Consider the following 27,994-nt stretch of genomic DNA (forward strand, 5'->3'; position numbering starts at 1 on the left):
GATTAGTATCCGACACGTATTAACTGTCCAGACTGTCCTGTTTCGTTATTTTGAAGAACGAGAGAATTGACATTCTTGAGCAATGTTGCCAGGTCTACCGTTAAAGCGGTATATCTACCGTTTTTGTGGTTTTTCTACCGTTCTCCACATTTATTTTTGTATACGGTTTTACAGTTTGCAAAACGAGGCGTGTATCTGGGATTTATGACAGTTATTTTGCCAATTGTCACCTGACCGTCTAGCTAAATAGTGTTCTAAAACCACGTGACAACTGTCACTAACGTCAAACTCTGCTCAAAAGATGCAAAAGTCTCAAAAGAGTTTCTGAAATTTATGACAGTTATTTTGACAGTAGTCACGTGACTAGCTAAATTATCCTCTAAAACCACGTGATGTCTGTCACTAATGTCAAAATTTAGAAAACAATTGATAAATAAATGAAAATCTCAATTTTTTAAGTATGGTCTGTATAGCGAACAAAAATCAATCAAAAATGATCAAAATTTTGTGGATTTGATGTTCATTCAACCACGTGACCAGAATGACACATGTCTCTCGACATTTTGAAATTTCTCTACCAGTATAGACAAATTTCAAAAACTGATTGAATTTTTATATAAAAATTGACATTTGACAGTAGTTCTGCAATTCTTCTTTTTTTATATTTCAGCACAGTTTTTCAGTTTGTTCTTGTACTAGATAAAAATAACTGAAAATAAACTCGGTCACATGTAAAGTTTGTTTTCAAACCATGATCAGATAATACAAGTATATTTTAACTTTGACAGTACCAGCTAATCGGTACATTAAAATAGATTAAAAGGAATAGTTATGTTAGACGCCATTTTGCTGCAACTTATTAGTGACTAAAGTTTGCGAGTGAATGAATAAAATAGGAAGTTTTTCGGAGAGTTCCAAATTTAGTGGAACAAAAAGACCTTTGAAATCGAAACATTTTAATGAGTGGCAGTGAAGTTTAACGAGCTTTACAAGCGTAATAAATTCAGATAGCAAAGCCCAGGACCGTACTTTGATTCGAAAAATTGAAGAGTTATTTGGGGAAGCGATCGTGTATTAGTATATTTTTAGTTGGAGAGAAACGAGCGTTTTAATCGGTAATAAAACGTGTGTGGATAAGTTTGACTGGCACTTATCGGTGTTTTGTCGTTTTCACTTTCCGCACGGTGCATCATGGGCAAGACAACCGTACAACCGGCCCGACCGAGGATCATTTCCTTCTGTTTCTCCACCTCCATTTTATTCTAAAGCGCCAGTTAGCACGAGCACCTCCCGAATTGTTACGATCGTTTACGAATTTGAGTCTGTATCGTGACGTCACATAATTAGAGTAAATACAAAGTAGACGATGGTGTCAGCGTGCCGTTTTCGTGTGCTCTTGTGATTAATTCAACATAAAAATGGATATTAGTGACGTACAGGTATGAATTTTTTTGTGACGTTGTTTTAAATGGGCCCTCGTGGCCTGGTGAAAGTCTCATATTTTTATCACCTTCCGTTCACCTTATATTCCGGTTTTGTTATTGCTAATGTCGCGCTAACTGCTGCTTAAAATTAATCAAATTATATATTATCCCACGCACCGATCTTCTATACCTCCATTGTCCTCTATTAGCTCTTTTGTTTTTTCGTTGCGCTTTAAATTGATCGACACGTTTCTAAAATCATATTTCTGTTGTCTTTAATTTATTAATAGCTCTTTAGTATAATATTAACCGACCGTGATAATAAAATAGTCGCATTAAACTTAAAATGGATGACTAAACAGGACTGGAAAGTTTTAATTAAATCGCTCGCATATTCTACTACTCATTACATTATATTTTATTCATTTAGTCAATATTGGGGTATTATATTAGTGTATCAAAGTAGTTTCTATAGATAACTATACTGTGTGTGTCGAATGTACCGATAACTCGTTGCATTATAAGCTTTTTTGATAGAAATATTTTTATTATTTGTATAGGTCTCATAAAAACACTCAATTTATTTCGATAACAGCAGTTTTTCAGGGCCGTACTCCATCAATTCAACAAACAGATTAATAAATGTGCATATCATTCCACTGCGATTCCAAACACACTGGTTATGCAAATTACTACTTTGTTTTATTTTAATACTGTTTATCAGTGGTGTCAAATGTTTTGACTGCTCCCTTTAGGCGGATTACTCGCACTGGTAAAGATCCAATTTGGGTTTCTATTTAACTGTATTTTCTGTACCTACCTACATAATGTACCAGTTTAAAGATATGCACGTTTACAAACACGTCTGTGTATAGGAATTCAGTGGTGTACTTCAGTTATTTCGGTGCCTCAAAAAAACTATCAACTAATTAGGTATATGATGAGTGGTATATGAATATTATTAGGTTTTGTGTTATATGATTACCTACTAATTCTTCTTTTTTTTTGTCTGTCAACTCATTTATTTCATAACATAACCTAAATTATATTTTATAACTGTCATTAAGTTTTTATTTTTTTATTTTTCTTATTAAAAATTGAGTGAAATTAATGTTCAGAGTGATATGTTAGTAAACTGTGGTTTTTAAATAACCATATTCTTTGATGCCTCGTGGTCAGGCGGCTATTGTGATTGCAAATAATGCAAGTAGAAAGGGTAAGCATTTTAGAGAGACAATTATGGTTTATCTGTTTAAATTTTTAATTATTAATAAAAACTGAGCTAATAAGACCATCAATCAATCATTTTAACTAATTTTTACTTATTTTTGGAGTAAGATCCGGTGGTTATATTGACTGAAAGTTCCAAAACACTCTCACGATATTCATAGCTTTGATTTAATCAATACCAAACTGACTCAACATCAAACCAACTTGAAAACCATCACGTTTATCGATTAAAATTACCAATTACAATTTCCGGTTAAAATGTGTATTTAAAAACGACTTTTGAAGATTAATTTTGCTCAATTTATAACTGGGTCGCCATTTTTAACATTCAATTACGTTTACACCTTGCATTTTGCCAACTAGTGTACCTGTTGTAGTTGCCACGTTTGTGTGGTTTGTATAATTTATGGAATTACCATGATTATTCAGAAGTTTCAACAACTTTGTCATTTTACTAAAGTACAAAGGAAAGTGACTGAAAACAATGGGATTTGTTTGAGCAGTTTTACCAATATTGGATTGATAATAATTTTTTCAGTTTATCTACCACCTTAGATACATTTACAGCTTATGCTAAAAATGTGTGTAACTAGCAATGTTTCTTTTTTTTTGTAGTTGGTTGGCGGGCCCTGTGGCCAACACGGTCCCTACACATTCTACAAGGCGTTCAAATATTCGAAGAACGGCGTCAAAAAAATCATAACGTTGAGTGAGTTTTTCTTTGTTAAAATGTGGCGCGATTCTGATTTGTTGTGCATCGGGGAATTGCAATTGTTGTGGACGGATAAAAATAGTGAACAAACTTTGGCCAGCTTGCGTCTTTACTTTTTACCGGAAAACACGCCAGAGGGTCGGATGGATCAGGGTGAGGTAAGTAGGAAAAGGCTAAACTGTACCCTTATTTTATTGTCAGGGCCCTTTATAAATCAATATTTGTGTTTTTACTAGTATGTCGCCAAACATACTGACAAAAGAGCAAAAATGTATTTGCAATTAAGGACTGTATTATTTAAGTATAAATCAATTCAGCTTTTTCAACTATTTTTCATGTAAATGAATCCTTGACTATGGGTCCCTTGTGGGTAGAAAGCGGCAAATGGTTTTTAACTGTTGTTTCCTCCATTTTCTGTATGTAAGCCACTCTGTATAACTGGTGTACCCAACGATCTCTACTGAGCTACTCGGGCCGGTTTATATACAAAGATTATCCCATTCTATGTAGTTTGTTTCTATTTTGTGAAGTATTTTTACGACCGTTACTACACACATACAAACGTGGTGATGTATTTTGTTAATTAAGTAAAAGTTCAAAGTTGAGCTCATAACATAAAGCGTTACGTAATAACAATAACCCACATTCAAATTATCATTTTGATTCAATGTGTACTTAATGCAGGCCCCCATTGTAGTACTACGACTCAATAATAATAATATGTAATGTGGTAATAATACCTTCTTTACCATCTAACATGAATATGCCAAAGAGGAATACAGGCTAAAGCTAAATACACGAAACATGGCTTCCAACAACACAGTGAAGTTAATTTCGTTTTATGCAAGAGGGACAGGGTCGGATTTCCAATTTTCCACTTTATCTACGAGATTTTGTTACCAGGGTATAATCACTTAAAATGGCTTCTCTAAAATTTGCCAATGTATTAGTTAATCTAGTTTGAACATTACTTTTTGCGACACCCTGTATGTTTAATATTTATAAAAAAAACTGGTGGTTGCTCGGCAAACAATTAACTGAATCTAATTTATAGTATTACGGGAACAATAACCATATAAATTACGTATTTAGATGTATGTGGGAACATCGGCTGTCTGTGTATTGGACTAAACTACCCAATTAAAGCATATAATCAATAATCGTTGGAATAGCTGGCGTGATTTTTTAATATTAATTATTAAAGTATGTTGGTGTCACTGCAATTCAATCAGTTGGCTGACTGTCAGTTGTCAAACTGTGAGCAAAGTTTGAAAATAATTTTGTAATTTTTTTTTTAAATTTTCACCTTCTCTACCGACCAAACCGTACCACTAACCCGTCAACTTTTATGCGTCAATAGAAAGCTTATTTCATTGGCTATACATTGACATATAAAAGTTTATACAAAGTGTGGAAAATTAGGTAGTTATTGACGATTGAACGAATGCACCAAAAAAGTCTAGAAAACATTAGTCAATTTTGACACCCTCTAGCGGCCGAACTGTCTAACCTATCCATTCAAATTGGGAGACTGTTAGAAAGCTCATTGCATTGGCTATTCATTGACGTATAAAACACTACTAAAAATGGTGCAAATAAACGAGTTATTGAAGATTAAACAATAAAATAACCTATGATTAAGGTTTTCATCAAGTCAACTGGGCATTTCGATTTAAAAATCGAGAGTGCGCGGATTTAACAGTTAGACACGTGATAGTCACTGTTATTTGTGTACAGTCGCCACGTGGAAAACAGTCTAATTACGTCACATCCTGGAAATCGAACAAAGTCTGTCTGGAACAGTATTAATGACAGATCTCAAGCAGGCTGTGCGAACCTCATTCGTTAAAAAAAAATCAAGACATAAAAATGAATAAATCAAAGGTTTTTTATTAAAAAAAAAACAGAATAAAAATACAAACATGCACAGGTTACTCCGGTTAGGTGCAGGCAAATGATAAGAAGTCCTGTCAGTTTTGCCTAGCTCCATCTCTCTGCCGTCGCGTCAATCAAAAGTTTGACACTCATCACGTGATCGGGTTTTTGATTTACAATACCATAGCATGACATCTGTCAAATTTCAGTTTTTTTTTCACTTTCAGAAACAACATTGGTTTACAGCTTGAATGTAAATTACAGGTAAACTATTATGTAGAGGTAAATCCGTCCCTTTGCATGTTTTGGAATGTGGTTTTTAGGGTAACCTTTTCTTGTAAGTAGGTACGTCGAATCACTCAGACTCAAAAAGCCCGGGAATGACACCCTTAACGTATAAATTATCATAGTTAGGTAAATATTGTTTCATTATTAGAATTTTTTTAAAGCCAATTTTAATATATTTATTGGAAGCGTGTAAGTAAGTGTTTCAAGGACTTCTCAACTAATAATATGTTGTTTTAAAGTAAACATATGTGTTTGTAGCTACTATATTTAGGTTAATTTGCTATAGTAGGATTCAAAATTTTTTTGTTTTTAAATGTGATTAAAGTGCGAGTGTCAAAATTTTTGAGAAATTCTTGAATATTTTCTTATCAGTTGATTGATTGATTAATATTTTTTCTCTACTGTAAATTGTCAGGATTTCCTTATCAATAAATTTGGTTGATTATCCACAATGGCATAGGATGTGCATAGTAGTATCATTGGTATTCATAGGACACAGTGTAGTTTCCAAATCTAGAACTAACACGCCGTGAACATTCACTCGCTTTTTTTTTATTGGGACTTAATTTATTGCAACCATATTAGTCCGCGACCGATTTCCCTTTCAAATCTGTCTTAATTAAAAATTCTCCAGTTTCATCTTGTACAGAACTGCTGAACTATGAACGTAACCTCGAAAAGTACCCAAGCACACATCCACATAGAAACAATAATCATTATTTTAGCGAATGCATTAAATTTGAATTTAAATATTGCACAAAGCAATTTTTCCGTATTTTAATGGTGGCATTAAAACCGGTTTAGATTTCTTCTCACGTAATTTCGGTTGTATCTACGAACCTAATTCTAGTCTTTGTTTGAATCTGACCCGTAAAAAAGATTCAAGCTTTTCATTATTTTGCTGTATTTACAATGCGCATAGAGGAGACCAGTTATTAAAACAGGTTGCAAGTTTTTTTCCTGCTTTATGTCGTACGTGTAATTGAGCTTATGCGAAAGTTCATTACTTCGAGCTACAAGTATTATATTGGTTTAGTACCTACTAAGCAAACGATAATCTACTTTCTTTTATTATTATTTATTCAAACGTGCTTTTATATTTTATTATGGTTGTAACAGACCACTTCCTTATATACACAATAATGCCAATTTGTAATACACCAATCACTTTTAAGTGGCATAGAGATTATTGTTATTTTTTGATAAAAATTAGATTTTATCTTAAATACTAACAACGATTATCTTTTAAGTGTACGTGTACTATTCTACTTGTAGATAGCAAAATATACAATGGAATTAGCAGTAATTCTGTACTTACACATAGGCGTAGTAATACTTTTTGCATAAAGAGACAAATAAAATTATCAGATTAACAGTATAATTACGAACACACATTATCTTATAATATTTTAGGTCAATTTTCAACCGCAATTAATGATAATCAGCTGTAGCAAACCAACGATTCATAGAATTCACCGATAATATTTGTTTCTTTTCTACAATACTTTTATTATTCCTTAATTGATTGCATTTATCGGAATTAAGCGCAATGATTTTCCAGGCTTTGTTTATCTGTACAGGGTGGGTATATCAGTTAAAAAGTTACATTTAAAAAACTTGCGTTATTACATTCCAGCTGTCATTTCTCCGTTTGTTTACATTGATTTTGGTTAGGAATTTGACACTGTGGCTGGTTGTCGGGAAGCATCAAAATAAGCCACTCTTGTGATTCTTAACACAAACAGTTTATTACTGAACTAAAAGTACAAAAATGAAAGAAATTCTAAGTATTTACAAAGAGAAATCATTCCGATGATTATTGATTTAAATTGTGGGTCGAAAACGAGTCGGTCATCTTCGGATCGCGGTCGGGAGAATCTGTCTCCTGTCTCCTCACTTTCTTTCTGTCAACTCTCTTGACTTTGACGTCCTGTCTGCTGTCGTCTGCCGACGAGATCAGCAGTGTTGCCAATGTGACCAGCTGATCTGGGGTGGATGGCAATTCGCCACAACACTGATTTTATAAATATAAAGTGACAGTGTCATATTATTTATAATGATAGGTTAGGAGCGGGTTGCCCGATTTTAATTCAATTGGTGCTGCGGTCTTCACTTGAAACGCCAATAATTACAACGCTATTTTGAACTCTACACGCTGAAAAGTACTAATTTAAAACTCTTGCTTAAAACAAGTAGATAAATGCTGTTTATCATTGTAATACCTCATTGTAATCCCAATAACACATTATTGTATTGTTTATACTTTACAGGGTGTACACCACAAACCACCTATTGTTGTTGCAGTATTAACTTTTTTGCAAAAAAGTGTTAGGTACTCGACATACAGGATGTCTGTAAAAAGTTGATTGTAATCAGTGACTATAGCAGTAGAAATGTGTATAATATAACATAACATAATATAACATGACATAACATAACAAAGAAGCTTTAAAAAATAAAAAAAATGTCATTTTTGGTAAAAATTTTTTTTGCTCTTTAATGATTTCAATGCAATGCAAAGGGCATATTTATACCAAAGAACCTAAAATAAGGTGAAATAAGTGCAAAAAAATCACTTTAAAATTCCTTATTTTTATATAATATTTTATAAAAATGTCAAGGACTAAAAATCCAGTAAAAGAAAGAAATAATAAAGAAAATAAAAATTTAAAATTCAATACAAACAAAAGAATCTTCTGCACTGAATTTTTGGCTTTAGTATCACAGTTAACCTTCAGGCACTAGGCCAGCTGATTCTTCTGACTGTTATATTTACTATCTAAACTGTTAATAAATCATACATTATGTTGGTGTAAAGAAAACAAATATGGGACAGTATGAAGGTAAAAATAAATATTTATGTTAAGGTGGAATTCATTTAACGGTAGGAAAAAATATTTTTAGACCAATTCCAAAGTATGCCAGTTTAGTTTAATTTAGAATTTAGCGGCCCAGTCAATGTATTGAATCGATTTATATACGCGAGTATGTGTGTTTAGGTTTTGGTTCGTGGTATATATTATTATTAAAACGCGAATAGCTCGGAATTCAAAAGGATTTACGTTAGTCATCAGATGTAAAACAATAAGGTCGCGTTTTGAATAAAACGCTGGATATGCTTTTTTAATAAAATTCAACTGAACGTTGGTTAACCGACGCTTCGGTTGTTTAAGAATAATTGTTATTGTATTATTACGCTGGGAAGTGATAATCGGTGTTTCGCAATGTTGAAATAAAATACTCTCTGTAAGAGAAAATAACAGTGCAGCATTAAAATTTAATGTGTAGGGGGTATCAGAGATGCAAAATTTACCTTGAATTTTTAATTGACTGAATTGGATGATTACATCACATGTTTGTATAAATGGGACAATTCTCTGATTTACCCCCACTCATTAATTATAGAATTATTTATCAATAACAAATCCTTGTTCAGATGATCTTATACAAACGCGATTTTGCATTTTAATGCTGATCCCAAGTTCAACGTATTCTCACGAAAAGTAACCTTGAAATTATTATTATCCGCTCTTTCAAGTGAGTCAATTTATTAAACGCAAAATTTGTTCTACGGTTAAATATTTACAAACAAAACAATATAATGTTTTTGCGTTTTCCAAGGATAATTTAACCGTTTTTTTCTGGCATTAAATTCAAATACCACCTATAAAATTATTAGTGTCAATTGATGGCGATATATTCGTTCGAACGCAAACTCACTTATTTGCATTGTAAACCGAAATAAAATCGTTATTTCAAGGTAAAATGCCCAGTTAACAAAATATTTAAAAATAGAGAGTAAAGTGGGAATTCATTGACTGGCTAACTGTTTTATTATTTTTTTTCTCGTTAGTACCCTCTCTTATTATTGAAACTTTTTAGCGGATAATAACTATATCGAACCAGGAAATATAATCCGGTAATAAATGGAATTTACCAGTGATTAATTTTGTTAATTTAACTTGATACAGCGGATATTTTGAATGGCGGAAAATTGTACTGTATAATTTAAATTTTAATAATTATTATCATTCACATTGACTGAACTGATATGGAATATTGATTTAAAGGAGAATTTTCGGTTGTAAAATGTTATGGTGCAACGAGTATTTCAGTTTATGTGTCTTAGATTAAGTTTTCTAATTGATGACCTGATCGAGTAGTTCCAGTGTAGTTTGCACTTGCGGGGTAGCGCTTAGTTATAATAAGAAAAAATTGTGTTTTAATGATAAAGAGAAACATTTGGCAATGCAGTGCATTAGACTACATTGCAAGGTTGCCAGTGTTGGCATGGCCAATTGTGATATTTCTAGTACTGTTAGTTACACTGTTGTATTTTATGTGAATTATCTCGGTTATTTGTAATTTTTGAAAGAAAATTGTTTTCAGGTAAAACATAGCAAAAATCACGTACTACATTGTGACGTGTGAACGAACCTTTCAACTGCCACAGGGATGAAGTTATGAGCTGTCAAATTATTTCTTAAAAAAAACTTGTTTACTTGCGCTGCTTCCCGGTCAATATCTGAAAATTGTGTTTAGTTAAAAAAAATAAAAATGTTCTATTATTATGCAATTTTAGAGTTGACACTTGTCAAAAACCGTCACGTGGCTTTTAAAATGTAGCTTGTACGTTGAAAATTTGGTAAATTAAATTTAGACAGCCATTAAAGCTGAAATTGTAAAATACACGATACGTGACGTTGATAATGCAATTTTGAGCTTGCAACACTGTCAAAGCTAACTGACACCTGTCAAAAACAGTCACGTGACCGTAAAAATTGGTTTAAACGTTGAAAAATTGGTAAATTGTTATAACAATTTGTAATGAGTATTGTTTCAACACAATATCATGTAACACAGATTTTATCATAATAATTACATGTGCCTGTGCTGTTCTGTTCAATTTTCAGTCAATTTTGTTATATTGATATACTATATTGTCTACTCCAGTGTATTGCTTCAAATATCGCAAATTTTCCTTTATTTCGCTGAAAATTCGAATGAAAATATCACAAAACATTTTGAAATATACAGGCAATGTCTTAAAATACTCTCAAAATGCCTCATAATGTACTGCCTCGTAACCTTCGGAGAAGCATTAAAAATCAATGCTCCCAACAAAGATGGAGATAACACTCGTAAGTGACGCGACAGGCAGCAACATTATGCGACAGTTGGTCACGTGACCAGTTTATCAAAAACGCTGATTAATATCTTGTGACCAGACTTTTATTGACAATGTCAGCGTCAAAGCGTTTCCGAGATATTTTCACACCATGAAAAATTCAAGGATTATATTAAAATTTCGAGTCTGATAAATTTCAATTATTAAAAACCAATTAGATCAACCAAAGTTTTAATCTGTGATTATAAATAATAAAACAGAGAGGAGGGAAGGAATCGACTTTACAAGCAGAGGTTTTCCTCCTCTGGGTAACGATATTATCGCAGAACGAACTATATTTCACTAGAGCACACACACACGTTTTATGAAAATGTTTTATTAAGTTGGAAACTGGGTCAAGCCAGATTCGGGACGATGCTGTATGCTAGGAAGTATTGGATAATTTCGACTAACTTGCGGTGATATCCGTTCGACTATAATTAATATTTTGGGCCCGAAACGAACCAGGAAGTCGAGTTTCGTAACAGCCAATTGTTAACGAAGAAGGTTATTATTGGGTGTGCATACTAATTTTCGTGATCATATTTTTCTTAAATTGTCTATTTACTAATCCTGGTGCTAGTGGGTATAGTTGGTGATTGATCAAGACCATCACTATACTGAAATTCTAAGACTCATCAAAACTCTCAAATTCTAGTTTTATCTCTTTCACACAATAGGATCTTGAAGAATTAATCATATGTGGTTATAAGATAAGATAAAAAATCTACTTAAACAAACAGAGAAAGGGTATAAAAAGACGCTTCCTTATATTAATAACGGGGAAAATATAAAAAGGGACCTGAATTCTTCCCCTTCCTTTCACAATTCCAACCAAAACTGATAGTATGGATTAGAGGTCATGAATCATTTATGCGCACCAGCTAAATATTCCCGGGGTATATGAAAGCAATTTAACCAAATTACTTAATACTGGTTATGAACAACAAATTGTCGAAACGTTTCATCTTAAATTAAATTCTCCAACTTTTTATATGCACCTTTCTTTATCTCTGTTCCCATTGATGTATTTTTAAATCTGCCAGTTTCAAGAATATACGCTGCAGTCCGTTGGCGGAATGAATGCTGAAGATACACGATGATACAGGGACGAACTCGACCAAAAAAATGTTTCACTTTTGACTGACTTTTTTAAAGCGAACCTGGTTTGTAGATAACAAGAAATTGTACATTGTTGAAAACCGAATTAATCACTAAGCAGTCTAAATGATAATTGAAACAGATATCGATTTAGTCAGGTCCTGTACATTACATCCGGCCAGCTCGAACAATACAAGGCATAGAATATAGAGATGGGCGGTCCGGTTCCGAAAGCGGATTCGGATCTTTCGGTCCGGTCCAGTCTTCGGACCCGTTCCAACGAACCCGTTCCTCTCGGTCCGACCGTAAATAGGGTTAACCGTGTGTTTATTTTCAGTCCGGTTCAGTATAAAAGTCAAAACCGTTCAATCCGATTTCATTAACCAATAAAAATCTCGATTTGTTAGGCAAATATCATTTATTTGTAACGTACCTAACTAAATTTTATTTTTTTCAAAAATTAAATGTTTTTAAAAGAGTTATTACAGGTGTACGGTAGAATTGTAGGTGATATAAGTGTTACTATTTGATAACTTATTAAAATGTTGCCTTAGAAAGAGATTTAATGAAAACAAAAAATAATAAAACCCAATCTCAGAGAAGAAAAACCGTCTTGTTAGTCTGGTGTTAACACTGGTACAATCAGTAATCGGTCTTAATTCGGTTAGTCGGTCCATAAAACCGCACAGTTTGACTGGATTGGTCGGACCGAAAGAACGATATTATTACGAAACTTGGACCCGTTCCGACCCGGTCTCTTTCTGGACCCGTTCAGTCCGAACGGGTCCGACCGGACCGACCCATCTCTATAGAATATAGATAATCACGAATAACAGAGCGGGCCAACGCACGCCCATTACCTTCAAAACATTTAATATATGAAAACTGGTTTCTTTTGTCCCCAAGTATTTACGTACGTTTTCCCAATAAAATCGTTACTTTCTCGAATTTAATTCATTATGGATGAAAAAATTCACAACGAATAAAATAATAATAATAATAACGCTGATTAGTAATTATTGTTGTTGCGCAATTACTTTTTTTTTTGCGAGAAAGCGAATGATACCCGGAATATTTACTGAACTTACTAATAAGTTAATTAATTTGACGAAGAAAGGAAATGTTGAGTATTTAATATTGCACTAACGGACCACAGTGTTTACTGTTTGCAGTTTGATATGCTGGCAGATTTATTAGTCAGCCGCACAGCTAAATTCGATTGGCTGAATATTCGGAATGTTTGCTTTGTTAACGTGCTTTAATCTTTCTACACAGTTTTTTATCTTGTATTGGCCGTATCTATAAAATATATGAGTGCCTCCTATCGTTCGTACAAAGAAAAAAATGTTATATTGTCCTTAATAATGCAAATAAAAGATTTGAGTTCATTAGTAGAACTTTCACCTGATTGCTCAGATTACCTATCAGCATGGATTATACTAGGTGATTCTACTGAAAATTTTGATATTTAACAGTCCTTTTAAACCTAAATAACCTGTAAAACACTTTCCCTGGACCCATCAATGCGTAAAGTTTATTTAAGGCCTGACCGCAGTCCTGATTTCGATCTTATTGTTTGGGGCTACATTAAAACACATTTTAGTGGGATTATCAATAATTGCGCTCATTTATGTGAAAGGATTGTTACTTCCTTAACCCTTCTAAGTATTTTAATTTGTATTTAAATAACACGTATACTATACACTGTGTCCTAAACTGATTCTACATGTATTGGGATCTCTGTAACCGTAAGAGCTACAGAGTCGGTTAAATAGGGAAAGTTTTAGAGAATTTTATGTGAAACTTATTTCCGGTTTCCAAATTAAATTATCCTTCTCCGTTTTCCGAAAAATTGGGAAAACGTCAGAGGCTGCATTTTAAACACTCTTTAACAAAGCCAAACCTAACTAACCTAACCTAGCCTATTTAATTATTATTTAAACCAAAAACAGATTAACAATTTGAACTTTGCGAGTATGTTTCTGGAAGGTCATTTAAATAATCCAAATTATCCATACTGAAAAGGGTCCGTTTTACCACTGCTGGATGGTTTTTGCGTTTGTTTTCGTTAAACATCTTTGTAATATCGTCCTCTTCCTCAGATTTCACCTTTCGCTTTCTGGGGACAGGTTGAGGATTTTTCGTGAAATTAGTGGTTGTTGATCCCTGATATTTTGTGAGAGAGCGACTTGTGTTGGTTTTTGGATTCAAATCGGTTGGTTCTTTGCTTAAAGTAGATTTATTTGCAGTTTGGTCGCTTTGTTTAGGGTCCTTTTCCTTGTAATTAGTTGGGCTTTCATACAGTTCCTCAATTTGTCCTAGTTTAAAGACATCCAGGACGGAATCACTCAAGTTATTACTTGTATCTCCCTGGTAAAAGTTGATCTGCAATTATAACAAAAAATAGAGACAAATTTAAATCACAACACACACTTACTTGTTGTTGGATTTGTTCAATGTCCGATTCCAGGTTCTGCTTTAACTGTTGACGATGTCGTATTTCCGCATTTAAATCTACTAATTCCCTTCGACTGTTGGTTTCGAATTCGTCTTGCTCCAAGGCAGCTGCCCCTTGAGTAATTTCCAGTTCATTGTGTAATTGCTCAACTAAAATTGCTCTTATTCTGAACGCGAAAATACACTTTAACACTATGCAAACCTCTTTTCTTATGTCGTACGTTTTCGTAATCAATTTTGCTCTTAATTGCATCCAATTTTCTTTTCCATTCCTCTTCTATGTTACGGATTTCAGTTTCGCAGTGTGCCACATAGTCCTGATAGTCAGTGCTTGTGCGCACTTTGAGCTGTTCTAATTCCCACGTCGTTTCTTTCCTGTTTTTTACCACATTGTCCCGTTTGTCTACAATACTTTTTATAGTTTGGCAGCACGACAGTTTTAAGAGCCGAATTTACCTTTCAGTTGAAGATATCGCCTTGAAATTGAGTCATCCGACAGTTTGAAATTCGCATTTAGAGCTTCGGTTTCCAGCTGGATTTGTTCAAGTTTTTCTTCCAATTTTTTGACGCTGGCCAATTTGTTTGATGGGTCTTTCTTTAATGATGTTTCCTGGAAATTATTACATAATTGCAAAATGCAAATACTATTATGATAAATTGAGAAACATATTATTTACTGGCCGACTCTAAAATAAATTTCACTCATAAATCCTTCCAGCAAACTGGCTTAACCGCCACGGTAATAGCACTTTGACTTGTTAATGTACGTTCATAAAGGATTGGTCCGACTATTTTATCTTTGTCTACTTTGTATTATACCATATCATCCTATATGAAAAGTCTTTATGGGGGCCAAACGTTTAGGAAACTACAAAGTTATTTTTGGATTGTTGTTTTTTAAATCGGATTTAAAAATATGTAAAATAAAGCGACTAGTTATAGTTTGTAATATGCAAATCTTTATTAGACAGAAGAATACTATGATAACGTTCATAAATGTTTCCTTGACTAATTATGTTTATGATAATGTTATACAAAGTTCTAGTAATTTGTGTACACATTTTTAATCATATATTGTGGCTTTAATTAGGTGATTGTTAGACCACCAGGTGACGCTTCACTTCACTTTTATAGTAGAATTAACTAACTTCAGGCAGGACATGAGTTTGTTAGGTTATAAGATTCCAATCCTTTCTTTTTAAACAAATTTTCATGTTTTTTGTATTAAATTGGTTTGGTGAGTTTGGGCTCTGATCTGACTTAAAACGGACAGTTAAACCAAAGTGTACAAAGCCCCAACCGTGAATATAAACAATTGACGGGCTGTTTTTAAATGGTAAGAAGTTTTGTTTAATTTTGAATCAAATGTAATCCTTTTTAGTAGGAAAAAAAACCATTTTTTTTTACACTTACGTAAAGCGCCCTAATTATCGGCCGGCTTTCCGCTAATCGTTCCATTTTCTTGATGTTTTTCACTGCAAAATCACTGACCTACTTAACCTACAACTTTTGACACTTAGCATTGTTTATGTATGTACTGAAATCCACTAATCACATGACCGTATATTTGCAACGTGCTAGTACGGTCACGTGCTGCAGTGGGAGCAGGTAAAGTTTAATTTCCGAGTAATTCAAATATGTCTTTCCTTGTTTATCTGAATTCTAAAAGGGTTGTAGGACGGTGATCGATATTGTTCGGTGTTGGAAAACCATTATTTTAAATTACCGCATTTTAAGTCCTCTTTACACTAAACAGGTTTTATTTGTGTGTAAGGTCTAATAAATGCGTTCTTTCTGGACTGAGACTGCAAATTTATTTACCGGTTAAGTTTATTATTCATTACTATTTTACCTTCGTAATTAAAATCTGTTTGCCGTCTGTATTATTGAGTTAAAGGATTTTCGGAGTATTTGGATACTCTCTTTCGGTACAGTAAACATTTACCTGAACTGGTCTGAATCGTACCTGTGTATATAGAATTCTGTTTTAACCGGAGAGCTAGAAATTTGTATTCACCCTTTTGCAATAGGCAGTAGGGGTTGTTTTATCATCCATTGTTCGGTGTTTCCCCTATTCAAATTGATCCAGCTTGGCGCTATAAAATTTAATACCATCCTTGTTCTTTGAGATGTATTTGTGGTGTCAACACGTGAAAAAAAGGAAGTGTGCACGAATAAATCGGACTGTATGAATAATTAATAACTCGTTTTAGTAAACGAGCAAAATAATAAACAAATTAATTATTTTATCCGTAGCCTTTTTTTCTTTCGTTCTTGTTCAGCGGGCCGCGTTTTACGTGACCGGCATAGAAAGAAATGCTTATATGCGAAATTCGATTTCGACATTTTAATAAAAAGCATCAAGCCATTTTGGGTCGGCTAAAGGAGGGTTTATATTGATTTATTTGCACTGCGTCTCCGTCCATTTGCCATACACTCTGATTTCAGCTACTTACACGAAATTGCATTATGCAACCAATATGGACAAGTTCTTTCTGTATACTCGACAGTAATTAAAATACTATAATTATTCCTGCTGGTACTCGTTCAACAGGAAAAATTATTATGCATATCGATCTAACATTGAATTAATTTTAGCTTTACAAAACACACGTCCCATATGTTGGCACGTATTATTAAGGATATAAACTTTATTGTACATAAATAGGATTACATAAGCTTGCATGGCTGATTATTGGCTGTGGAAAGGGCTTGTAGAAGATTCATTTTTTTTTTTAGAAATCCTCGATTTACATAAATATTCGAGTGGAATGGGAAAGATAGAAAAGGCGAAACGATCCATTCGACAGAGATAACCAACAGTTCATTTATCTCCAAACAAAGTAACAAAATTGGTTTCAGGTTTGCTTAAAGTGGAGAGTGTTGGGCTGTTCACGTTAAATTTACGTGAACTTTCAAACTAGTAAAAAACTCCATCACAATTTCCCTACTTTAGTTATTAAGTGGACTGAGTGACATAAAATTAAATTATTCACACTAATTAAAAGTAGTCATGTTAATTAAGTATGAAAAAATCAAGAAAAAAACAAGTTGTTAGGTTGCCAGACACTTAAGCAGAGAAAAACTAATTGGAATATTACTGGTTTAATTAATTTGAAACAAAACGAATTTTGAAAGGGATAAAACGTTGATAAAACTCCCCATTTCTCCTATCTCTGTTTCTCTTCATAATTCCCTGTGCACTCGCTTTCCAGCCACTCCAAGTTTTATAATCATTACATTACAATGGCCACATTTTAGCTCCAGTTTGTTTACTTGTTATTGTCGAAGCAGTTAAAAACCTTATTTTAGTAACGCATTAGAAAATTAAGCTTTTTTTTTGTTTAAAAACATTGCTAATAAGCATTATTATTGAATATTCTTATCACGACTATGGAATTTTTCTTAAATAGCATCAAAAACTTATTATTAGTTAATTCAACTAAACTAACTTATCTAAAGTGGAATTTGAAAAACGGTAAAGTGCCTAGTAAACTTTAGAATGGCATTCGTGATATGATAACATCAATTTTAAACCACCTAAGTTAATTAAATTGGTTTTGATTAGTGTTGGCCTTAAGTTTTTTTAGTTTTACGTCCAGATCTGCGGTTTTTTTTTCGTAAATCGCACTTGAAAAAGTTTGATTTTCTTATAATTGGTATGCAAAAAATGTTTTGGAAAGGCCAACTATAACGGACCGAATTTATTATAAACATGAGTCGGTAAAAATTTGATTGTCGATGTAACCGTTTCCTAGTATAAAATTAATTTGTAAAACATGGTATGGATCATCATATTAATAAGGTTTTTACATTTAAAATGTAGGGTGTTTTGTCACAGTGCTCTACAAGCCACCAATTTAGCCACATTTGCGCAAACTATCCACTGTGTTGATAGTTTGTGATTGTCACACAAGTTTGTGTTGAATCACATTGATGGTTCATTTCAAACTTGATAAAATATTTATTTAGCATTTTTGTAAAGCAAAAATTTCAGTTATTTCAAAAAGAAAAATGGTGGGGGCTGTTTAATTGTTTTTGCAATAATCTGCTGTAAGTTCTTGGCGGTTTGACCGATTTTAACAAATTTGCTATCATTGAAAAAACAATCCTTATACAATAAGAATCAACCAAAATATAGTTAATTTAGTTAAATCCTTGGCCGCCAGGTGGTTGGTTTCAATGATATGACTTTTTCTGTATGAAAAATTATAGCCAAATAACTAAAGTGAAAACCGTTTTTCAAAATCTAGTTTCTAACCTCAAATATTGGGAAAATCAGATTAATGGAATTTTTGGAAGAAAATTTTTTTTCCAAAACTACCCAAAATGCTATATTTGAGGAATCAAATTTTACAAAAAATCTTTGTAAATGGTTTCAAAATATGTGGTATTCGGATATAGTACACCCATTTGGATTTTAATCTTACTTTTTATAGGTAGGTACAAGTGCTTTCTAGTACAGTAAACTTATTAGGTACTTGTTATATGCACAGGTATGTGAGTTACATTTTAAAGCATCCTTCATTGTGAGAGCAACAAAAATAATTTTGAATGAATGTTCTTGGTAATATTACCAGTTTTGCTTACCTAGTTTCAAGGATTTACAGATTTTCTTACATTGAACAGTGTTTAAAATAGTTTGCTGTGTTGTACTTTCCAGGACAAATGTTCTAACCAATTTGTTTAGGCTGGACTTGATTGTGTATAAAAAAAGCTCTATCCATACATATCTGGATCAGGAATGAACTTTTTTTGATTTTTCACTCACAACTTGCAATCAACTACACGAAACAATTTGAGTGAATGGGATAAATAAGATAACTATTTTAAAAGATACGATTCTTACAACTATTGTTGATTAGAAGTTTGGTTATACATACAGGGTGACCCAGTGGTTCAAGTAAGTCAATGACTAGACTAGCAAAATAGTTATGGACCAATTACGCACCCCTGGGTGACCCTGTATTATATTTGTAATAAGTAACTTAAAAAGTAACTAGATTAAACCAACTAGTAGCTTAACTACTTTTTTCAGAAAGTAGCTACTAGAATAATAGTGTAGCTAACTACTAAAGTTGAGAACAAATCTTAATACCACTTGAAAGTCCTTAAATCAATATTGTAAACTTAGGACTGATTTACAGCCTGTACTATTATTAACCATACAGTTTTTACACTATACAATTCTGGCTCGTACGTATAATTTATTATTTGTAGAATTTCAAATCGATAATCATCGAGTTCTTTGTGTTTAGCGGTGACGACATTCACTAGGCGATGAAGTCATGTTTAAGCACCATTTCCTTAGACAATATATGACCTCTCCTACCCATGTTTTTCTCAAATTCGACTTGCAGCTGATAATAATTAAGTTATCGAGAGAAAATAAGTCCGGAGACGCAATGCGGAACTTTAAATCATGTGCCATATTTTAACGGCAAAGAAAATAACATAGTTCGAATTCGCTGGGAATTTTCATTTTCCGCTCGTCGACTGTAAGATGGTAGAAGATAATCGGTATGTTACTGGGACAGCTGCTTTGTAGCTTATATTCAATTAAATTGCAGGAACATTTTATTAGGAAAACTTATTTGCCTTTGTGCCTGGCTTTTTAATAGTCCAACCATTTTTATGGACTTGCTTAAGCTACTCTCACGTGATTTGTGAATGAATTTGTACCAGAAGTGGTAGCAGTATTAACGTGATAACTATTGAAATTCATATTTACATTATAAAGTAATTAATCGGAAAAGGGGGTGCGTGGGCGGGGTGGCAAGTTTGCTTGCCTGCCGTCCTTTATGCTTTGCTGAGAGACCCTCTGATAACTGGTTATTTGCACAGTGGCGTAGCTGCAGTCAAATATTATCTTCATTGCATTTAATTACTCAGAGAGAGGGAAGAAAATAAACTACTGACGACTAGAGTGTAAATTAGTTTTTAAATGTGTTTTCTCAGAAAAAGTATAAACATTTGGAACAACAAGAAAAGACATGATAAACCACCGCGCCAATGTGTCGTGTACACCGGGGAAAATCGTTTCCACCCCGAGTGCTTGCTTACTTTACACACGCGGATATAAATTGTTATTTCAATTTCAGTCCGCATATAATATACATACGTGCTTCTTTGTCTAATACAAGCACATGATTTGTTAGTTGTTCCGTTTTTATGATCACATTTAAAGTTTTCTCCTACGAAAGATTAATCGAGATAATTCCGGTTATATCAAATGTAGTTTTAAACGTCTAATTGGGTGCTTGACACACGAACCCATCCTCATCTGAATAACCTATGCAGTAAAAGCGCAGTTCATCAAATTTAAATGTAAATAGTTGTTGCAGTTTAACCGTAACTCTATAATGGGAAAATTTTATAGTATGTTTTTCTAGAGAGGAAGACACAAAAATTTATTACCTTACCCAGGTGAAAAGAGTACAAATTTCTTATTGATTTCCAAGGCGGATTGGAGACTTTAATAGGTTTTCCTTTTGAGTGTTTGTTGATTTTCTTTTCGGTTTTACAGTATTTTACTTAGCTCAAGCATTTGTGCAAGTAGTTTGTAATTGGGCAAAAAACCCACTGTGCTGGGATTCAAAAAAATAACATAAACATGCACAGTAAGCTACTTTATAACGAACTCACTCAATGTTTAATTGGATCAAATTATAGAGGTTCTGTTCAATCAGCCTAAGCAGAATACAAATTTGCTTGTGTGAGTTTCAGTAAGGGTCGAGAGGTAAATAGCCCCGAGATAATATAAATTAGGTATTTACCTGGTGTTTATTTATCCAATTTTTTTAGGAAAACCGAATAATTATAACCTGCTTTCTCGAAATTCGGATTGGCTTAATTTTCCAGTATGATGGGTAGTGAGAATCATAAAACCTAACCTAAATTGGCTAGAGTAAATAACTAGGGTCTTTCTACCCTATTTTCAGCTTCTTAATATCTTACATAGTGCACTAAACGTTCACCACATTGTCATAGGCCTGTTCGCAGAAGCAAATTCTATCTGGTTTCCAGCAGAAAATCAATGAAATGTCGGCTGTAATTGGTTGAATGGTCACGTGACAATGACGTTTTCTGACTTCTAGCCAATGTCTGCACATACATCTGGAACTACTACTTGGGGATTCTCTCTACGAACAGACCTCAAATCGGTTGTAATATATAATAATCTCTAACAGACCTATAGACATATCAAATATATGAGATATACAGCTATAGACAGAGTGTTGAGACAAAGGTATCAACAAACGTTGTAAGTGACATATGTGTCAGTCTGCCAAAACAAATGTCATTCTTGACTTCACTTCATCAGCAAGACTGGTATCTTGTGATTAACTGCCTAATTACGTCACATCCGCTTTGGCAAACTGCCCCATCTCACTTACATCTTTGTCAAACTCATAGATTTCCACTAGTTTCTCTCTTCTGATCACATTTTGATTTTCCGTATAGGTACAACCTTTAACACATAGAGTGTGATGTTATTTCTTGAAAAAAAAAAATCAGAATGCGTTTCACATGCTAAAATTTGTATTTTATTTCTAGGATGAAGTTCTCGCGATATCCGAAAAAGTCGTTATACGTTTGGACGATCTGATCACGTGGATAACGGTGGAGACTGAATGGAATTGGGGTAGATTAGCCAAATGTGAAGAAGACTTAAAAGATGTTTCAATCGAAGCGGAACAGCTGGCAATGCCTCGTAAACCCGCGGGCAACAGTTTTTCCCTCTCCGAGAACGTAATGGATTTTTCGGATGTGGAACAGGAAAGAGATAAATTCGGTAAGTGAAATTTACTTTTGTTTGATTTCTGATGGTCTTAAAGTTAATAACGCACATAAACACTAAAATAAGAATCGACCGGATCTAAGTCTTCGACAACAGACTAAAGCATAGTCTGGATGACATCGTACACTAAAAAAATATGTGTTAATTAATTTAATTGACTTGGAAAATCAAAACTTACTCAGAGTTAACATCCAAACAGCGCCTCCAGTGGGTGCAAGTGCAGTCATTTTGAGGCACTACATTGTTACCAATCAACTGATTCTGAGCCTCTGCGATGGTTAAACTAGGGCTCCTTTGTGGATTACTTGCAACCAAAACTACACTAAGCAAGACTAAGGTTGTTATGCAAATCATCTTGCTTTTCAGTCAAAAAATTGGTCTGAAATTAACGTGTCAAAGTGCGAGAAGTCAGTGTAACAATCGACTTTTGTAGTGGTAGTACTGTGTACACAGTCTTGAAATCGTTAAACACACTTATGAATAATTGATTTGGCTATTATCGTCTCTAAATTGCCACCAAATACAGGGTGACTGCATTTATTATGGTAATGTCAACGTTTAGGTTTGTGATCCACTTTCGACAATCATTTAATGTATGTAATGGTTTTACCTCTAAAACGTAATTTAGCACTATAACACTATAAAGTCACCCTGTATGAGATTGCCAACAAAACAACACAATTCAAAAGAAATTGCTTATTGTATGGACAATTTATGTTAATGTGTACATTCTTAATAGTTGTTTAACGCCTTCACACCTGATGTTTCAAGAAATCGTGATTTTCAGAGTAAAACACAATATCAGAAAAATTTGATATTAATTATAATGATTTATGGACTTACCCAGAACGTAAAATAATGTGATAACCCACAGTATGTCCTTTTATACCTTGTTACAGGCTTAAAACATTCGATAAAACTGTTTGCCAATCAATTGAAGTAACTAGGTGAGCTGAATGAGGCTTATATACACAATAATTGTGGTTTTTATTGTTATGCAATAGGCACGATCCCACTTAAAAACCATCATACATTAAAACAAAATGATAATTTAACCCTTTGTTCGGGAGACCACAACATTTTGTGTTTTATAGTTTATGACTTGGTGAAAATGCGGAAAAACCCATATTAGTTACTAAAACAAGCTTTTAATTGCTTGAAATATATTTTCATTCTGGATGCAACAACGACAAAAACTATTATTAACAGTTAATGACGCTTATTTTTTCTTGTTTTAAGAAGATCCATCAAAATCGGGGCCCTACGTCATCATACTGAGTTTTCCAAAGTACTGCCGTTATCGAGCGATGATGAAACGTCTGGAAGGTGTCGAGAATCTTTACCTGAAATACAAAATTGTCAACGCTCTTGGAGGTTTCTACGTGAAACATCCGAACACTCGGGTAAATGCTGTTATCGAGGTAAATAGCAGGTAAAACGTACTAAGAATGGAATTTCGTCCAGGTTTTGTTTTGTCGAGACACTTTCGATTATCCGGAACTGGAAGGGCACGAATTGCTGTGCAATCATTTGGCACCGAAATTAAAAGGACGTCCCAGAGGCAAACGGAAAAAACGCAGTATATCGCCCGGTTCGGAAAGCAACGAATCCGAATCGTCTGTCAGTAATCATTATGCCAAGGTAAGTTTATTCATTTTTGCAGAAGCACGAAAAAATGTAATTAACTAGACTTCTTCTTCTTCTACTTTATGCTAAAATGTGCTGCCGTTCGAATGGAATGTCAGGTTTACCATCCTTCACACCTGACATAAAAGCAAATTTGTTAAGACAAGGCATAACTGAATAACATTGACTAATTCTGATTCGATTGCATTGTTTATTTGTGTAAACAATCAATTATCCTCGTAAACCGATCAACTTGTTTGGTTGATTTTTGATTTACTGAAAAATTGCTGTTTTAATGAATCATTTTCCGATTTTTCAGAATAATGAAAGGTCAAACGGCGTATGCTCAAGTAATTCCACTGTGGCAACTCGTCGCAGCACGAGGTGTCACGAAAACAATGAAAATAAGCAATTTATGAAAGTTTTATCGGCCTTTATGAAAGCCAAACAACTTCCTATGGGACGGGTGCCTTCTTTAGGATATAAGGAATGTAAGTTGCTGCATGTCGTTATACTCAGTTTCCGGATTTTATTGTCTGTTAAATATTTGCAGTAAACCTGCACGAATTCTACACGAGAGTGCAGAAACTGGGTGGCTATGAATGCGTTACGACCAATCGGCTGTGGAAGTCAATATTTGACGATATGACTGGTCATTTGAACAGTACTAGTGCAGCTACTATAATACGTCGACATTATGAAAGGTATCATCACTATTAAAACTATTCTCTGAAACGATAATTTTAATTAAAACAAATTTCAGATTTTTGTTGGCTTATGAAAGGCACGAAAAAGGCGAAGAAGACAAACCCATTCCCTCTTTAGAACGTCGAAGACTGAAAAACAAACAAACTGGTCCTTCGGAGTGCGGTACCAGCGATTCGGAGTCGGGAAGTGACAGCCCGTCCACGTCTAGGTCAAGTACCAGCCCTCCCGCACCAGAAGCCACCATTAATAAGGTAAATATAACACCGTACATTTAGCATAGTTTGCTACAAAATTGTAAACTTAATTCCTACTTTTTTATGTCGCGCTTATCAGCTAATTGAGGGCGCACAATAACGCGTTTTAATCACTTTTAAACACGCATTTAACACAAGTATGTGAGTTAGAAATACGAACAAAACAGTATTATATGGTAATTTTACTTAGTGATTGATCAAAAAGTGTATATTACACAAACATTCACTGATATAAACTTCTCTTACAGGAGTCCGTATCTCCGGGGAAGACTTCGTCGTTACGCAGCATCCGAGTGAAGCCCGAAAGGCAAAAAGACAAAGCCGCGAGCGAAACCATGAAAACGAGCAATCCAGAATCAACCACGTTAGACCAATCCACCATTAGTGCTCCGGTAATAAAAACTGAACCAGAAGAGTTTAAACCAACCAAAATTAGTGAAGAACAATCCCCTCAAATCGAAACTTTAGACATCAAAGTTGAAGTGAAAGTGGAAACTAGTGTAACGGTAGAAGTGAAACTGGACGAACGAAAAGACGAAGTGATTGTGAAAAAGGAAGTAGAGAAGAAGTTCAAGGAAGAACCAGATATTATTAAGCCTTCGATACCCGAAGGAACGAAAACCGAAGGTTCAATAATACCGGAACCCATGACCAATGCGGTGGCTCCAGTAGTTACCACAGCAGTACCTGAAAAAAATATGTCACCTATTGAAGGGAAGGAAAATATCCCTTCAACTAAAGTCGATCCAGTTGGGGAAACGCCGAAAGAAAGCGCCAGCGTTATGTCTCCCTTAGCCAGAGCCGAAACAAACTCCATACGAAGAGAAGACGACACCACGCTTCGAGATGTAAAAAGAATCAAACTAGATATTCTCAAAGAAGGCGGTCTCGAAGTTACACCGGTCAGATCCACTAGTATGGCCACTTCAATTAAAGAGTTCCGCCCTTCGGTAATTCAAGCCCCGTCAAACTCTTTTGTCCCCAAATTACCAATGGGACCTCCTCCTTTGTTGAGCAACGTTTTGCCTAAAAGACGTACAACTTCTCTACCAGCCAATATTAACATTACTCAAATCAAAGCTTCCACCACGCCAGTAAAACAGACAAAACCACCAGAAAGTTTTCAGTTCCTCAACGGTGCTACACCTCCAAAAGTTGTTCAGTCCCGATCGATTTACTCCTACTCGGAGAAAGTCGTGTACGGCAACCCTAAAGACATTTTACAACCGAGCATGATGCCGCACACGCCTAAAACAATTCCAATGACCGTTCCGAGGCAGCCATCAAGTGGTGGCGACCCCATGGATCTGAGCTTAACCAGCCCACAAAAACCAGCATTGGAAATAATGCCAACGGCACATAGTTTCGCTCAAACCCCGTACAATCGAGCAAGCGTGACAAAAAACTTGTACAAAACCACTCCTCCTCCGTTACCAGACGGAAGAAAATTAGGTCCGAACTTGGAAATAACTTTAGTGAACAGCAGCAGACATCCTAATGTGTCTAATGTTTCAAAACATTCGTTACCCAAACGATCCGGTTCGGAAACTTACGCTCAAAAAATCGCGAAACTAAAATCGGAAGAGTTAAAACTTAATTCGAAATACAGCAGCAGCATTCCCACAATGTACAAGAGCCCGGCAGATATTCCAGTTCCTAGCAATCTTTACGTGAAAAATAATAGCAGTAGTAGTAGTAGTAATAGCAGTAGCAATAATATAAACGCACCGAAACCCGACTACAGCAAACACAAACCGCCAATGGCACCGCCAGCCATGCCGCATCAGCCTTATCTACCGCCCCGTTTCGCACCCCACGAAACGCACAATTCATTTTCTCCACTCATGGAAAATTTGTACTATCAGGCAGCTTTACAAAACATGTCACTGTACACCAGCCTGTCTACGATGCCGCCACCGATGCTGCCTCTTCCCACCCCCGAACAGTTGAAGTTTTATGCCGAACTAATGGCTCACGGAAGACTAATGCCGTTTTCTCAACCGCCTGACGGTCATCCGTCCATGAAAAAACCGTGAAGAAGAACATATCAAAACGTGTTAGTACTGGTCTTTGCTTGTTGATGTTTGTAGTTGATCAGCATCTAAGAGGAAATTGAAGAAACAACGAATTTGCAAACTGGTAGTTCCTCATCTTGATGGCCTAGGCACAGTTTATTTCATTCACAATGTAACTGGATATCATGAAAAAGGGTGGTTGAAAACCAAATGGAAAGTTTGTGATTTACACAAATCCTGGCATATTGGAACAAGAAATCCACTTTACAGTGCAATCATAAGTTTTTAGGCAAATAATAGTGTAAATTTGAGAGAAAAGACTTCAAATCTTTTTGTTTTGCTAATTAATATTATTTTGGTTGTGACCCCTTCATTGTATAATTCAAACCAAACACATTGAAACACTACAGAGCCGTATCAAAATAATCACTAGTAGAAAATAGAACGGGAACTAATTTTTCAGTTAAAAATGGTGCTTTATTAGGAAATTAGCAACTCGTTGGCCAAAGAAGTGTTCTTTTTAGTGTTGTAATAAGCAGGTTGTGTAGTTGGTTTGGTGCAAGGCAGCTAAAATGTGTTCTGATCTTGATAAATCTGTATAGTAGTTTTGAATTGCTAGCAAAAATCTTGAAATCAAAGTATATTTACGTACTTTTATGGAACGTATGTTATGACAATATTAAACAATGCACATAAATTATGTTAAAAATCGAATTTTGAAGTTTCTTTGTTATGTAGAATTTTCGTTAATGTTTTGAAGTATTTAATTTCCTAGAAAAGTTGTTTTATTTAAGTTGATACACATGAGTTTTATTGTATCGTTAAATTAATAATGTGGTAAATATATTTTTTATGTTTATTTGTTAAGTTGTTATACCCTTTACCTGGTTTGCATAACAACATCAAACTGGTGATGGGTGTAAGTTTATCAAGATTTATTAACCTATACAAAAGCATTGTATATACAAAGGCCAGATAAAATTTAGTGTCTGTGATTTTACGTGTACGATAAAAAAAAACGTTATACATAATGTACTAAACTATTTTGTACAGATTCACTATTTTCTCGAGTTAGCCACTTTATGTTTTATATTACCGTAGTAACTGTAATAATTTGTATATAATGTTTACTTTTGTAACTATTACTAAGGATTATGTTAGTATTATTGTACGGTTATATTTGCCATTAAAAATATACTACAACACCTTTGTTTTATTGCATTAATGCCAAGAAATGTACTGAGTGTTTAATTATCTCGAAAACTACCGAAGGCAAAATGCCAGTAGCTAAATTCAGTTCAGGAAACTCGATAGATAAATATTTCTGCACGACCGG

At 34.3% G+C, this 27,994-nt stretch overlaps 2 protein-coding genes and 1 long non-coding RNA gene across 6 annotated transcripts; 1 reads left to right on the top strand and 2 right to left on the bottom strand.

The window, feature by feature from the left end:
* Nucleotides 1–894: 894 nt before the first annotated feature.
* On the top strand, nucleotides 895–27,861 carry LOC145730142 (uncharacterized). Of its 4 annotated transcripts, none has more exons than XM_081981164.1 (9): nucleotides 895–1,439; nucleotides 3,270–3,524; nucleotides 21,812–22,049; nucleotides 23,298–23,458; nucleotides 23,520–23,696; nucleotides 24,001–24,172; nucleotides 24,235–24,385; nucleotides 24,445–24,640; nucleotides 24,892–27,861. In XM_081981164.1, exons 1-9 carry the CDS (start codon nucleotides 1,419–1,421, stop codon nucleotides 26,677–26,679), a joined length of 3,159 nt encoding a protein of 1,052 aa, XP_081837290.1. In that variant the 5' UTR covers nucleotides 895–1,418; the 3' UTR covers nucleotides 26,680–27,861. The 4 variants fall into 4 exon arrangements, with proteins under 4 accessions (XP_081837290.1, XP_081837289.1, XP_081837291.1 ...); XM_081981163.1 differs by having other exon boundaries at nucleotides 898–1,439; nucleotides 23,295–23,458; XM_081981165.1 differs by lacking the exon at nucleotides 895–1,439 and adding an exon at nucleotides 2,486–2,640 and having other exon boundaries at nucleotides 23,295–23,458.
* Nucleotides 13,706–15,785, bottom strand: LOC145730143 (uncharacterized). The gene is made up of 5 exons (XM_081981168.1): nucleotides 15,668–15,785; nucleotides 14,711–14,864; nucleotides 14,457–14,657; nucleotides 14,235–14,404; nucleotides 13,706–14,182 (listed from the first exon to the last, which is right to left on the bottom strand). The coding sequence occupies exons 1-5, from the start codon at nucleotides 15,710–15,712 to the stop codon at nucleotides 13,751–13,753; spliced, it is 1,002 nt and encodes a 333-aa protein (XP_081837294.1). The 5' UTR covers nucleotides 15,713–15,785; the 3' UTR covers nucleotides 13,706–13,750.
* Nucleotides 22,046–23,039, bottom strand: LOC145730144 (uncharacterized). Its single transcript, XR_014178549.1, has 3 exons — nucleotides 22,899–23,039; nucleotides 22,234–22,434; nucleotides 22,046–22,181 (listed from the first exon to the last, which is right to left on the bottom strand). It is a non-coding gene; the product is annotated as an uncharacterized LOC145730144 (long non-coding RNA).
* Nucleotides 27,862–27,994: the final 133 nt, after the last annotated feature.

This window comes from Ips typographus, linkage group LG6 (assembly GCF_016097725.1).
Source record: "Ips typographus isolate SLU linkage group LG6, UJ_Ityp_2.0, whole genome shotgun sequence".
NCBI classification, from domain to species: domain Eukaryota; kingdom Metazoa; phylum Arthropoda; class Insecta; order Coleoptera; family Curculionidae; genus Ips; species Ips typographus.